Genomic DNA, 15214 nt, shown 5'->3' with positions numbered 1-15214 from the left:
CTAGTACGGCCATTACAACATTTTCTCCATGATAATGTATAATTAGTTTGCATGGCCACTTAAAATTTGCAAAACTACATGGGCGGCAACCACTTCTTCTACGTTTTTTTTTTTTCAAATAATATATTGTAACGAAGTATATGTACAAAGCGTGTTTGATAACGTTTACAGTAATTTAGACAATACCAAAGTATTTTTAAAAAAAGAGGTCAAAACCGAAAATATTTCCTATGCAAACACAAAGTCCCTTTCACACTAAGCACTGGAACAATGAAAAGTACTCCAAAAAAATTCTAAAATAACATTTTTAACTAACCATTTTATTTTTCAAATTTATAATACTTTTAACCATACATATTTTCATGTTTTTGTTTTTATTTTTTTTGTAATATATGTCACCAAACATGCTTATAAATAATATTAAACGCACTCTAAAATAAAAATTAAAATATTACTTTTGCTTCGAATCGAAACAGAGTATTTAAAATTCCCAAAGAGCTTAGTGAAGAAACTTTTGGTGGCAAACTATTGCTTATTGGTTGGCAAATTATTCGGCCTTTGGTCCAAAATGGTAAAAACGAGTTGGGTTTGAAATCTATCACGTGCATTTATGGAGGGGGTGTTATCGTGTTATTTGTGAGCATTTTCATGCTTACATGAATCTCAACCTGTAATAAAGTACTGTTAAATTATAACACTTGATAATAAATTTGTTTTAATTATTTGAATTCCTTAAGTACACTTAGATGCCCCCAAATTTTTATTTTTTTGTTTTAATTAGTCCAGTCACATATGTGACGTCAAAATACTATCCATCTCCCATGACCATTTGTCACAATAAAGACAAACCTTTTAACTTTCTATTTGAAAAGAGGAAAAAATTCACATCATTAGTTACCAGACATAAATGAAAATTTGAAAGAGTACCATTAATGAATTTGACCAAGTAATATATATTTTTCGAAGCATTGGCTCCATATTCAAATGTCTTTCAAACATGCATGGTTAAGAATTAGTGTTGAGGAATGCTTTGAGAAGAACACTCAGGCCATAACCGCGCATTATGTTCGGATAAATAAGAAAAAAAAGAAAAGAAAAGAAACAATAGCAATAATTATGAAACAAAAGGAAAAAAAAAAAATTCGGTGGACAATATTAAACCTCACATTTGGAAAATTAAGGAACAAATCATAGTTGTAACTCTTGATGATAGGGAAAAAATATATTTATGTAAAGAAGGGGGAAAAAAAGAAGAAGGAAAAAATCGACTTCAAGAATGATTGTTAAACTACTAATTCAAATTATCCTTCCAATCCTCTAATTTTTTCCTTCTCACTTATAAATTACGAGATAAACAATCTCCCGTTCTCTCTTTGCCCTTTCCTTTCCAAATAAGGCTCAAGCTAATATAATTTGAAAACGGGTCTAATAACCCAGTTTAAATGGATCAAGGCCCAAGATCTAGGACAGTCTAGTTTAATCAGTCAAGGGTTGGGCCTCGACTTGGACTCGTGCAGTTATTGATCTGCATATCTTAAATTATTGCATGGGTCAAAGTCCAACACCAAAATACGATTGGGCTAAGGCTAACAATAATATGCAATTCAAACCGACTTTCAAGTAAGGTAAGTAAGTTTCATTCCAATCGTAAGATTGCTAGGGTTTAATTACCGAAAAAGATACAGCTATTAAAGGTTTCATTTTTTTTTTTTTGGTGATTTGAAACGCTCTATTCTCTCCCTAGATTTCACAAACTTCACACCTAGGGTTTGTTAGACGCTGTCCGGTTCTTCAGGTTAGGTCTTATTTTTCGTTTTTCATTCCCCTCATTTTTTGGGTAGGTAAATAGTGAATTTCTTGGTTGAAATTTGTTGATTCTGTGTTGGGATTTTTCATATTCGTTACTTGAATTGTACAAAAAAAGAAATTGAAAATTTGAGTTGATTAATAATTTACAAGGTCTTATATGCCGTTGTTGTGGCAGAACTCAGAAGTTAAAGCATAATCTTCTGTGTGGTTTGCCAGTACATATTTATATATATGTGCGTGTATATATATGCCTAAGAAATTCTTACTTTTCTTGTTCTTCCTGAGGTTTTTCTCAGAAACCAAATGAATTGTTAGCTCTTTTTGGATATGCGCAGTGTTTTCAACTGTTCGATCAATTTGGGATTGTCTTTTCACAGATTTTATACAATTTTTTTTGCAAGGTTACAAATTTTATACATAGTTTACGCAGTAATTTGGATTTGTATGTCTTACAATTCAATCGCTGTAGCAAAATCAGTGTCAATTTCAATATGATTTTTGTTTCTTTTTCATGTTCAGCTATTCAATTACCTTCTTTTGGTGCAGATTACTGTGATCTTGATTCTTTGATAAAACGTGTAATAGGCAATGGCTTCGAGGTTTTGGACTCAGGTTTGTAGCATTCAATACCTAATTTTCAATTGTTTCAGTTCACGGTTCACATTCTAGTGAAACTTCAATGTACCATCCATTAATGAATATCTTATTTGTCCATTAATGTTAATAAAATTGTGATGTCGTTGATAATAGGGTGAGAGTGACTCTGAGGAAGAGGAGAGTGATTATGATGAAGAGGTGAGTGCCGGTGTTGCGGGTGAGTCTGCCACTACGACCGCTGGAAGCAGATATCTTAAGGAGGCTGCTAGCGATAGTGATGACTCCGATGGGCAGAAGCGTGTTGTCCGATCTGCTAAAGACAAACGCTTCGAGGAGATGTCTGCCACTGTTGATCAGATGAAGAATGCAATGAACATTAATGATTGGGTTAAATTGCAAGATAGTTTTGACAAGATTAATAAACAGCTCGAGAAGGTCATGCGGGTTGTTGAATCAGAAAAAGTCCCAACCCTCTACATTAAAGCTCTTGTGATACTGGAGGATTTTTTGAGTCAGGCCTTGGCCAATAAGGATGCAAAGAAAAAGATGAGTACCAGCAACGCTAGGGCCTTGAATTCAGTGAAACAAAATCTGAAGAAGAATAACAAGCAGTATGAGGATCTGATTAATAAGTACAGGGAGAATCCTGAGAGTGAGGATAAAGGGGATGAAGATGAACAGACGGAGGACGACGAGGATGAAGAATCAGAGTTTGAGGAGGACCCATCGAAGATTGCCATGGGGTCCGAGGATGAGGATGAAGAAGAAAAGGGTGGTGATAGCGCGGGTGAGGGTGATGGGTGGGAGAAGAAATTGAGCAAGAAAGACAAGATGATGGACAAGCAGTTCATGAAGGACCCAAATGAAATCACATGGGACGTAGTTAACAAGAAGTTCAAAGAGATTGTTGCAGCACGGGGTAGGAAAGGTACCGGCAGGGTTGAGCTGGTTGAACAGCTTACCTTCCTTACCAAGGTGGCTAAGACCCCTGCTCAGAAGCTTGAAATTCTGTTCAGTGTTGTATCAGCGCAGTTCGATGTTAATACGAGCCTCAGTGGGCACATGCCTATAAATGTCTGGAAGAAGTGTGTGCAGAATATGCTTTTTATATTAGACATTCTAGTCCAATATCCTAACATTGTGGTTGATGACACAGTGGAGCCTGAAGAGAACGAAACCCAGAAAGGTTCGGACTTCAAGGGAACGGTACGGATTTGGGGAAATTTGGCAGCCTTCCTTGAGAGGATAGATGTTGAGTTTTTCAGGAGCTTGCAGTCCATTGATCCACACACTCGTGAATATGTGGAGAGGCTAAGGGATGAGCCCACATTCTTGGTTCTCGCTCAAAATGTTCAGGAATATCTAGAACGAGCTGGAGATTACAAGGCTGCTGCAAAGGTAGCACTAAAGCGGGTTGAACTCATCTATTATAAACCGCAAGAGGTATATGATGCTATGAGGAAGTTGGTTGAGCAGACAGAAGCTGGAGAGAATGGAGAAGCAGAGGGAGGTGAGGAGCCTAAAGTGGTTGAGGAAAGCAGGGGCCCACCTGCATTTGTTATTATTCCCGAGCTTGTGCCTCGCAAATCCACCTTCCCAGAGAATAGCAGGATACTGATGGATATCCTAGTTTCGCTCATATACAAGTATGGAGATGAGCGGACTAAGGCCCGGGCAATGCTTTGTGACATATACCACCATGCTATACAGGACGAATTTTCAACCTCCCGTGATTTGTTATTAATGAGTCACTTGCAGGACAGTATTCAACATATGGACATTTCAACCCAGATACTTTTTAATAGGTCTATGGCACAGCTAGGTCTATGTGCATTTAGGGTGGGACTAGTTGCTGAAGGACATGGTTGCCTTTCTGAGCTATATTCAGGTGGTAGGGTGAAGGAGTTGCTTGCCCAAGGTGTCTCTCAAAACCGATATCATGAGAAGACTCCTGAACAGGTATTGATATTTATCTGATGTAAATTATGAATGTTGAAAGTCTTAGTGTCATCTTTGCCGAGCACTTTCATTTCTCTTAGTTAGGATATACTGGAGTCTGCTTTGACAGTTCCCAACAGAAACTATTTCTAATTCTAAAATATATGACTCTAATGCTTTTCCTGTGTAGTGATTAAATGACTATTACATATGAGGGTATTTTAGTTACAACTCATGATTTCTTATGAATATTTTTCTATGATTGCATGTGAAATTGACGTCAATGTGTTTTGAAGAGGCTGACTAACTAGCTTTAGCAGGCATTTTTTTTTCAACTCGCTTTAAAAATTAAAATGCAAGTTTTTTCTCCCAGCTTGCTTAGAACTGTTAGTTATTTGAGTCGCATTTAAGTAAAATTATTTGACCAACAATTAAATTGAGCATATGAAATATCCTTGATTTTTTCCTTTTAAAATGATTTGATATTTGTTATAGCTGTTGGCAGATTCAAATGTTTACATCTGCTTCTACATCTTTTCCCACATATTTTCTGTTCTATGCTGGATTTAACTTCATTTGTGTTATATGTTCTTTCACGTCTAACTAAATCTCGTCATGTAAAGTATATGCATCACATATGGAGAATTTGCAATTAAGGAAAGACGACACAGTGCACTCACACCACATTGAATATATATTAGCTTGAAGCATGATTGAATTTTGGTCATCACTGTTATGTATCAGTATTCTTAGGCGTCAACCTATTATGTGATTATACATTTTATCAACTTAGAATCACAACATAATGGTTTGTCACATGCTTTTATGGCACTGTAACAGCAGTTCAGGTTAGATCTTAAGTGGATTTATTGTTTGATGTTGGATTTTCAAGATTTTTGGTGAATCTAGTTTTGACTCTCACGGTTAATGGTTGGAAGGGGAGGTGCAGATCAACAGTCTCAATGAACTTTAGTTAACTAAGGTGTTATGTGCTTTTAAAGAATTTGAGTTTGCTTTAAAAAGACATGTAATAAAAAATCTTCAATGATTTTTTATTTTATAACTATAGGAAAAAAACTGATTACTAAGATGTAGATTTTTTTCTTTTTTTCTTTTTGGTTGTAATATTAGCCATATTTACAGTGAAAAGTAAACTTCAGTTTGAACTTTCGCACTTGCAATGCTTAAAATTCAATAGAAATTATTCAATATATAATTATATTTGTAAGTTCAATGCAAATTCATTAGAAAACCATTAAAATGCCCAATTTCTGTAGAGTTTCGGTTTAACAACATTCATACCAGTGTATTTTGGTAGAGATGCGAAAATATTTCTTGCGTATGGTCGTCATGCATGTAAAGTTACTTCATTACATCCCATTTTCGAAATGCGTTATTGATCCAACTGTGATTACCATTATCCAAAACTTGTTTTGAACGCCATTACCCAGTTTTGATGTTGATACTTTAAGAGTTATCTACATGGAGAAAAGAACTCAAATCTTTTCTCATTTTGATTTACCTTATGTTTTGTAGATGGCCTTTTTACTTGTCTGTCTGGTCAAAGATATAACTATGAATGAATACGGAAAAGTGTGGATTTTCAAGAACAGGAACCTTATGATATATGTTGGGAATCTCTTATGATCCAAGCAACGTATCATAATGCCTGAAAGTTGGATAGGATGGCCTAGACCTAAGGATTGTATGCTCCCAATTATTATGAAATACAAACTTATCAATTTTTATGTTATTTTGTTTATTTATTTTTATTTTTATTATTATTATTAATTTTATAAAATACTAGATGCTCATTGAATGATATGGAACGAATATCCACCTATACAATTCTAGATATCAAGAATTGTGACGTAGATGATCTGTGTGAAAAATTTGTCTGCTTGAAAATACAACTCATCTTTTGTTCTTATTTTGAATTACTTTGTGTCTTATAGATTGCATTCTTATTTGTCTTTCTTCAAGCAATCCACTTAATAGATTTCCGTGTTGTGCATCATTTTAAGAGTGCTCTACAATGACTTTTTGTGTTTCATATGGTTTAAGAAGATGACAAATTTTCAATTGCATAGAAGATGTAGAATATTTGTTTCAAATGGTTCTCTGTGTGTGGGTGTGGGGAGGGGGGACTGAGAAAGTTTTCTGCTAGACATTGTTGCTGAGGTAGCTTTAGTCATGCTTTCCCATTATACCTCTTCCCATGGATTTATTGGCGTAAATGATTTAATTTTGTCAGGAACGGCTGGAAAGGAGGCGACAGATGCCATACCACATGCACATAAATCTTGAGCTTCTTGAGTCTGTCCATTTGATATGTGCCATGCTGCTGGAGGTTCCCAACATGGCAGCCAACCGCCATGATGCCAAGCGCAAAGTCATAAGTAAGACTTTTAGGCGATTACTTGAGGTGAGCGAGAGGCAAACGTTCACTGGTCCACCTGAAAATGTCAGGGACCATGTCATGGCAGCTTCCAGAGCTCTTAGCAAGGGAGACTTCCAGAAGGCTTTTGATGTCATCAGGTCCCTTGATGTCTGGAGGCTCTTCAAGAACCGAGAGAAAGTTCTTGAGATGCTCAGGTCGAGGATCAAGGAAGAAGCTGTGAGGACTTATCTTTTCACATATTCATCATCTTATGATTCTCTGAGCTTGGATCAGCTGGCAAAGATGTTCAATCTTTCAGATGTCCAGACCAACAGCATTGTCAACAAAATGATGATTGCCGAGGAGCTCCATGCAAGTTGTGACCAACCAACCCGGTGCCTGGTCTTCCATGATGTTGTGCACACAAGGTTGCAGGCTTTGGCGTTCCAGTTGGCTGAGAAGTTGTCAATCCTTGCAGAAAGTAATGAGAGGGCTGTAGAAGCAAGGATTGGTGGTGGTGGTGGATTGGACGGTCTATCCCAGAGGCGAAGGGATGGCCAGGACTATGCTGCTGCAGCAGCTGCTTCTGGTGGTGGCAAGTGGCAAGACATGTCTTCATCACAGGGAAGGCTAGGCAGTAGCGGTGGGAGACAAGGGCACAGCATTGGTGGTGGAAGACCATTGGCTCATGGCCAAACTTCTTGGGGAGGCTATTCTCGGGACCGGGCGACTCAGTCCCGAGGAACAGGAGGATATTCTGCTGGCTACCAGAGCATGCGGCATCAAGGTGCCACATATGGAGGACTTGGGAGAACTTATGATACAGGTCCGGGAAGGGGTTCCCAGATGGATGCTTCAAACCGCATGGTCAGTCTCAATAGGGGTAGTCGACATAGTTAGAGCGACAAGATCTAGTTCAATATTTGCATCTTGAATTAGAAGCTTATATTTGATCTATTGGTACTCTGCTGGTTCCGAGATTTTGGCTATAGTGAACAGAATTTTGTTCTGATTTCAAAAATTTTGTTCTCACTTTTTTTTTTTTGAAGTTTTAAATGGAATTTAGATTCTCAAGTCATTTATGGCAATCATTCCCTTTCTTTCTCGTGTATCAGTTACAAATTTAGTTCCTTTATTTTATGTGTCAATTAATCTATTATGAAGATGCGTTCACGATAATCCAAGTCGTAGCCTTATATTGATGGTTTAGAAGTTCAGACCTTTGCTAACCATCTCAACCCTTCTTTCTCAATGTCAATTGCGCCCAAATCTCTTGCAGCTCGAATAAAAAATTATTCTAGTATAAGTTGCTTTTCCCTAAAGCTACTGTCATATTTAGTCCCCACTATGATCGAACCATCATATAAGATTTCATCTCAAAATTACACACAGTTCCATTGCTTCTATAGTTGTGATGTCCATTATATCCCACTATTTTGACTGTTTTCCCCATTATTTTGGCTAGTATTTCATCACAACTGCTGTAACTAATATAAAAAGTTTTCCATATATGTGAACTCAATGCAATGCTCTAATATTGTATCAAATATTTGCTGCTTTTCTTAAATTTTCCCCAATTTTGAGGAGTGAGTCACCAATCTTCACCTAGTTAAGGCACCAGTAATTTTAAAGCAAAAACGTTTTACATTGAAAGAAATTTCTTTCAAAAACCTTTTGTTGTCCCTCTTCTGTTTTTGCTCGCATCAATATCTGGAACCATGATGAAAACAAAATCAAAATGCTGAAAATGACTTTCATCAATTAGTTTATGGCAGCAAAAAGGGCAAGTTCAGTGAAGTAAAAAATAGATCAAACGGAACAGCCTACCAAAAAAAGATCCAGTTACTGGAAACATCTTTTTTGCACCACCCAGTTAGGTTGATTTTGGACCTGGGATTGGTATATAGGTGTTTAACAATTATCACCAGAAAGTGGAGAAATATGTTAAGAGTAATACAGGCCTAGTAATGAAGAAGAGAATCCCCATTGACTTCATCAAATATGCAAAACATGCAAACAAGTAGTGCGTGTCAACGCAGACCAAGCACAAGCAGTAAACAATAACTTTCACTCATTAACAACGGACAAAATGTTAACAGACTAAAAGAACCATAAGGAGAAGAAAGCAAGAGCTCCAAGATCATAGACCAAGAGGGCTTCTAATGAGACAATTTTACATAGTAACTCAAATACAAAAGAAAATAAGTATCGTATATGATGAGTCTTTGGCAACAAAACGATCTCTTCAAACATTAGCTTTCTACTTTCTCTGGCGTGTGTGAATCAAAATTAGAAGCAGGCCTGCAGTCTTCTTTTTTTGAGAGTGACCCCGTGTGCTCCTGTTTTTTGATAGGTGATCCCGTGCATTCTTCTTTTTTGGTGACTGACCCACTTAACTCTTCTGCTTTTGGGAGTGGCTTGTTGCAGTCTTCTTTCTTGGCAGTTGACTGAAAGGACTCTTCTTTTCCTGGAGGCGTATGCAATTCTTTTTTGCTGGGTGACTCTTCTCTTATGGTGGTTGACTTGCTGCATTGTTCTTCTTTAGAGGGTGACTCGTTGCATTTTGTTTTTCTGGTGGGTGATGTGGTGCACAATTCTCTTTTGGTGGTTGATTCAAGGCATTCTTCTTTTTCACTTTCACTGGGTGACTTGCACTCTTTTCTTTTGGTGGGTGACTCTGTGCACTCTTCTTTCTTGATTGGTGACTCTGCAGACTCTTCAATAACCTTGTTCTTGCTGCTGACTATTAATGGCCCCAGCTTTCCTTCAAGATCCTTGATTGCAAAGGTTAAAGATCTCACATCCCGAGCTTCTGATAGCCGTCCAGGAGATGATGCCTGTCACAAAAAAGGACAAGCTCTGCAATTGTTTAGATGTTACCAAACAATTGAACCTGCCATGTTGAGAAATGGACATGACAAAATACAAATACAGGGCAATCACTCATGGAAATACTTTATTTTTCACAAGTCTTCACTCAAAAACATCATATTTGCAAAGAAGTGGATCATTTTACATGGTAATTGAATTTAAATCATAAAAAAATTTGAAGAACTGTAAATAAATAGTATTAGCATGCAATGAGGATCTAAAAGAGAGAAGAAAAAAAAAAAAGAAAAAAAAAGGAGAATAGAAAGAAAAGGACCAAACTCATAAAGAGTTTCATTGGTTTTGACCCAAACTTCCAAACTGAAGCCTTCTCGGTAACCCTTGTATAAGATTCTGTCTTCGTAAATCTGTTGCGTCATCCAATTAGCAGGGTTTTAGAGATCCAAAGTTTATTTTCTTATTCTCCATGTACTTCACAACCGAACAGACCATAATGAAAACTAAAAACAAAAAAGAAAAAAAAAAAAAGACAAGATAAACAATCAATGAAATTTGGGTAAATTCTATGCTTAAATATTTTATCATCCTCAACAATGAATGGTGTTTAAGCATGCCGTGTCAACAAAATATTGTTTCCTTTCTCACATAGCAGAGATTCCATTTATGCTCCAAAATTATGAAATTGGAAATTTATCCAAAAATCCTTAAGACTCGCCTTTTCTATTTGCTCCACACGCTCTTTAAGGTCTTCCACAGATGCTTGCTTGTGAATGACTAGAAGAATATGAAGCAAATGAGAATGGAGATACTCCAAACGGTGCTGTTCAATCGTACACTGAGGAATAGTAGATTGACAACCCACTTGATAGAAGGGGCAGTTCACTAGCTTCATTGGACAAATAGTTATGCAATGTCTATCCATCCCACGCCTCATGATGCTATCCGAGCACTTCTGCTCACATGGAAGTATCTTAAAAGGACAGATTGAATCATGATTCTCCAGGTGAGCTGCACAAAATCTGGCAGTACACCCCTCATTTGTGCAGTTCATAGTCCTAAAACTGCACTTTAGAGCATGCTCAGCGAGCTCTTTTGCAGAATTGAATTTCATATCGCAGTGAAATGTGTTCTTGAAGTCTACATTCTTGAGCAAAGTTTGTGCAATGGCTTCCCTCCTATCCAATAGCCAAAATCCATTTATTTCCATCTCTTGTACGAAATCATCTATCCTGTCCTCTCTCCTTTCACTCAGTAGCCATCCTGAGACCCGGCTAAACAAATTCCTCTTTGAACTTGCAAAATCATCAACGATATCAGAAATAATATCATAAGGAAGGTCAGACGCTTCTGCATCTGGTCCACCTTCTAAAATTACAGTGTCTGCCACAAAAGTTTCACTTCTCTGGGTTAGATAGTCCACCATTTCTTTTCTCACATCAACAGCAACTGAAGCCGGGGTCCTGAAAAGATCACCTGTCGTGTTGTCAACACAAGCTGAGGCTAGTCCTGGGAGGAGCACTTGTGCTATCTTGTAAACTACTTCTGTATCAAAAAGATCACAATGGAACATGGGACCCCCCTCTTTCACTTCTTCTAACTTCTCTGGTTTGACTTCCACATCAGTTGTAGGAGGGTCCATGCTTGAGGATGCCTAGAGAACAATTTAAAGGCACAAAAGATTACTGATTACTATTGATATATAATATATATGAAGATGCTTAACCCACAAACAAAAATAACCAGAAAAAAATATGCAAATCCAATCTCTAATTGTTTTAAGTGGGAAAATATTCATAAAACGTCACAAATTTTAGTACCCACTGGATTTTAAAGCCGTCAGACAGCTTCATTGAGCTATCACTCGTCAACATAGAGATGATTGTTATGAATTTATCTCTGAAGGACAACTTGCATATTTGGGGAGTTTACAAGAGATACATTTCCCAAGTTTAGTAAAAAGTTATCCTGTGAATGGACTGCTTCCCATTGCTATTGAAATCGTGGTTCCATCTCAGTGTTACAGCAATGTGGAGTCAAATACACAGTGGTGAGCAGTCTAGCCAAACCAAAATCCCTTTCAGCCGGACTTGAAATTCTATTGCTAAAACATGATGTAGAAACCAAAATCCATACGACAAAGTTTGCCTCTGCTTCAGCCTGTGGAAAAGGGCTCATGGTCCAACACCAGAAAACCAGCAGAGAGGAGTTTGAAGAGAATAAGCACAGTATGAGCGTATAACATTTCTTCTCTTAAGTAATCTAAGTGCCTCTCCTTTTATATGACTATTTTTCATATTTCTATTTTCATTTTGCGAGAATATTTTCATCATGCAAAAGTGCAAATCACTTAAGCCAATCACTACTACTAAATATTGTAGATATTAATTTCTAATTGACCAGGATTGACCATTTATATGTAGAGAAAGTGGATCTAGTATGACCAGCACAGTATCATGCAAATGGTGCACTCACTGTGAGTCAGATATGCTGCAAGGCTAGTTGAAACTACTGAATAAATTGTTATATGGGATTACTCACGACGATTCAATGAGGACTCCATGGGAAAGCTGAACAATTTTATTTTATTTTAAATTTTGTAGGTAAAAAATTTGAATTTTGTCCAATAAAAATAAAGAAAAAAAGGATATAAACCCAGAAACACAACTACCCAACCTAAACAATATGATAACCACTTACTCCTTACAAAATCACGGACTGGGCACCAATTACGAAATTGTTAATTGCATGACATAGCGATTCAGGAAGAATGTGACCTCAAAAGAGTATGGACAACCCTTCAAAACATTAATGTGTAAATTATATTTGACAAGAAACTGCAACCAGTTGAACAATGTGAACATAATGTATCTTTTCCCTCCTACAAAGAGTAGAATGTGCCCATCCAAATATGGAATTCGGATCCTCTGTGTACTCTATGTTGCTGTGCAATTAAATTGAGGACGACACCATGCAATACTACTACATCGAAAATGCAACTTCAATAAAAAGGTGTTGCATTCTGAATTTAAAGTTGTTGTAGTGTTGCATGGGTATTGCATTCTTGAAATAAATGTGTTGCACGGGTATTGTGTCAGCGTTGCATCCTTAATGTAAATTACACAGCAACATATAACACAAAAAAGTTGTACGGGAGAGGATCTGATTCTCAGGATAGGACAGAACCATCATAACATCACGCTGCAAAAGTATATATTTATTGTAAATAGCTCTAGGTCTGTAAGTACTAAGCAGAACTCACCAATGGCTCACAATACACACGCACATCCCCCCAAAGAAAAAAGAAAAAGAAAAAGAAAAAGAAAAACAGAAAGTGAAAACAAACCAAAAGCATGGCTGTGATCTGACATTTATAATATATATCTCATATTAAATTTGTTCCGAATTTACATACACATGGGGAACATACTCCCCTGACACATATTAAAAGGGTTATCCCAATTACAGAAATTGTAGTGTTAACAAAGCGATGAATAATGACAAAAAATGCATAAGCAACCCTGAAATAACACACACATATGTGCGTTGTGTGTGAGTATGTTTATATATATATATATATATAATGGTGCAAATTGATTTACCTATGGCTTCGTCCTCACAAAAATATATAGATCCGATGAGAAAAGCTTCAATTGGCTATTTACCCAAATCCAGAAATGGGCAACAATAAAAACCTAATTTTGAGAAAGAAAAAAAAATCATGCAACAGATATTATAAACTATCTATCCACACGAGAGAGACTACAATTCCATCATCAAAAGAGAAAACGGTGAAGTAAACTGAAATGCTAATAGAAAGCAGATAAACAGAAAAAAATTTAGAAAAATACCTCCAAAATTAGCAGGGTTTATACCCATTTTTCTGCTACAGATTCGCCATATTTGGCGAAACCCCCATTTTTTGGTGCCTATATATATAACTGTTCTAACCGTCTGTGGCCGATTGCATCATTCCTTCTCGTTTGACTAACAAAAACACAATACAATTATGGGTAATTTACACAAACCCCCTTATAGTTTGCCATAATTACATGGACCTTTCCCGTGCTTTGAAAATTTACTTGGAACTCCCTTAATAATGAAAATATCCTACACGGACCTCCCTTATGTGTGACGAACAGTCAAATGCACTAACTAACTTGTCTAATTTACTAAAATAACCTCCAATTGCTAGAGTAAATTAATAAACTATACATACATACATACATATATATATATATATATATATATATATATATTATTGATTAGACTTTAATTATACATTTTCTCTCTCTAAACAAATATTTTTCCTTCATTCTCCACGTCAACCATTCTAATTCCTCGCCCCAAGACTATATTACGTATATAAATATAATTTCTCTCTCTATTTCTCCATCTCTCTCTCTCTCTCCCTTTGATGCGTTTCACTGTTTCCAAATTGTAAACCTTGAATTAGGGTTCAAATAGGGATGTTTAGAGAGAGAGTCGCTATTGGTATTCTTGTTTTTCATCTTCTACTTCGAGTACCTCTATCTCTGTTGGTGTGTATATATATATGTAATTGTTAGAGGTGATGGGACACTTTCCGGCGATTGCCTTGGATGCCTTTTTCTTTTTTCTTTTCTTTTTTTTTTTTTATGTGATTTTTTGGGGAAAAAATCCAAACAACTATGAATCTCTACCCACCGTCAACCCCAACTTCCCCAAGGAGTGCACTGCAAGGTCATTAATGCCAATGCTGTTTATTTATTTATTTTTATTATTACTATTTTTTTGCCTCATTTTCTCCTTTGTCTATGAACAACTATCACCACCGACCACCGATAAGTTTTATTTTATTTTTGGCCCCTTTATCTCCTCTCTCTATGAACAGTCACCAGCCACCAACCACCATCATCTTCACCCGGTCACCCCCAAACTTCCACCACAATCTCCCACCCCGACAACCACCACTAATAAGACCCATTACCCAAAATCAAAACCTTAAAAAAAAAAAAAAAAAAAAAAAAAAAAAAAAAAAAAAAAAAAAAAAAGAAACTACTACTACAAATTAGGGTTGCAACTCGAGTGGGTTGGGTGGGTTTGAGGTATAACTTAAGCCCAACACATCTTATGAAATGTTAAACCCAAGCCCAATCCTAACCCTATCATCAACCTTAACTACTCAACACAAGCCTAACCCATCCTTCTTGCAACTCGGGCTTAGATTCCGAATAAAAATTTCGGGTTAATTCGGGTTACTTATATGGCTAATCCTTACACCGAAAATTTAATATGATCTTGAATTAATTTTAGATTAAATTACTCTTACAAAAGAAAAATTTTAAAGAATTTTTTGTAGATTTTTAATAAATTATAAACAAAATTTTAGAAAATTAATTCTCCTAAATGTTAACATAGAATAAGATAAGATTTAACAAAAAAAGGTTGAAAAAAAAGAAGTAATCACAGTTTAAATATTATATATAATGTATTTAAAAGTAAAAATATATATAAAAATAATATTATGTGGTACCTTTATTCTAGAGTCACGGGTGATCAAGTCTGAAAACAGATCCGAGGGATACCAAACAATTAAGTATATAAATAAGCATTTGATTACAAAAGAAATAACTACGAATAAATAAAATAGCAGAAAAGAAAACTAAATAATAAATCCTCCAA

General features: G+C 36.2%; 2 protein-coding genes across 4 annotated transcripts; one reads left to right on the top strand and one right to left on the bottom strand.

The window, feature by feature from the left end:
- The first annotated feature begins 1657 nt into the window (after positions 1–1657).
- Positions 1658–7835, top strand: LOC132293129 (eukaryotic translation initiation factor 3 subunit C-like). Of its 2 annotated transcripts, none has more exons than XM_059790468.1 (4): positions 1658–1795; positions 2356–2421; positions 2560–4365; positions 6599–7835. In XM_059790468.1, exons 2-4 carry the CDS (start codon positions 2398–2400, stop codon positions 7622–7624), a joined length of 2856 nt encoding a protein of 951 aa, XP_059646451.1. In that variant the 5' UTR covers positions 1658–1795; positions 2356–2397; the 3' UTR covers positions 7625–7835. The 2 variants fall into 2 exon arrangements, with proteins under 2 accessions (XP_059646451.1, XP_059646452.1); XM_059790469.1 differs by having other exon boundaries at positions 1658–1837.
- Positions 7836–8773: 938 nt separating this feature from the next.
- LOC132293127 (uncharacterized) lies at positions 8774–13509 on the bottom strand. 2 transcript variants are annotated; one of them, XM_059790466.1, is made up of 4 exons: positions 13402–13509; positions 13153–13245; positions 10269–11204; positions 8774–9561 (listed from the first exon to the last, which is right to left on the bottom strand). In XM_059790466.1, exons 3-4 carry the CDS (start codon positions 11190–11192, stop codon positions 8977–8979), a joined length of 1509 nt encoding a protein of 502 aa, XP_059646449.1. In that variant the 5' UTR covers positions 11193–11204; positions 13153–13245; positions 13402–13509; the 3' UTR covers positions 8774–8976. The 2 variants fall into 2 exon arrangements, with proteins under 2 accessions (XP_059646449.1, XP_059646450.1); XM_059790467.1 differs by lacking the exon at positions 13153–13245.
- Between the last annotated feature and the right edge of the window lie 1705 nt (positions 13510–15214).

This window comes from Cornus florida, unplaced genomic scaffold (genome assembly GCF_030987335.1).
Source record: "Cornus florida cultivar Cherokee Brave unplaced genomic scaffold, ASM3098733v1 CherokeeBrave_3.0.0_Hap2_Chr02, whole genome shotgun sequence".
Lineage (NCBI taxonomy): Eukaryota > Viridiplantae > Streptophyta > Magnoliopsida > Cornales > Cornaceae > Cornus > Cornus florida.
The sequence above is the reverse complement of the archived record's forward strand: the minus strand, read 5'-3'. Positions and strand labels throughout refer to the sequence as shown.

Bases quoted from the DNA above. Each gene is read 5' to 3' on its own strand.
- LOC132293129 (XM_059790468.1), top strand. From the start codon at position 2,398: ATGGCTTCGAGGTTTTGGACTCAG. The intron at 2,422-2,559 runs GTTTGTAGCATT...CGTTGATAATAG, and splicing joins CTTCGAGGTTTTGGACTCAG to GGTGAGAGTGACTCTGAGGA. The intron at 4,366-6,598 runs GTATTGATATTT...TAATTTTGTCAG, and splicing joins ATGAGAAGACTCCTGAACAG to GAACGGCTGGAAAGGAGGCG.
- LOC132293127 (XM_059790466.1), bottom strand. From the start codon at position 11,192: ATGGACCCTCCTACAACTGATGTGGAAGTCAAACCAGAGAAGTTAGAA. The intron at 9,562-10,268 runs GCGAGTCTTAAG...TTTTTGTGACAG, and splicing joins GTGTGGAGCAAATAGAAAAG to GCATCATCTCCTGGACGGCT.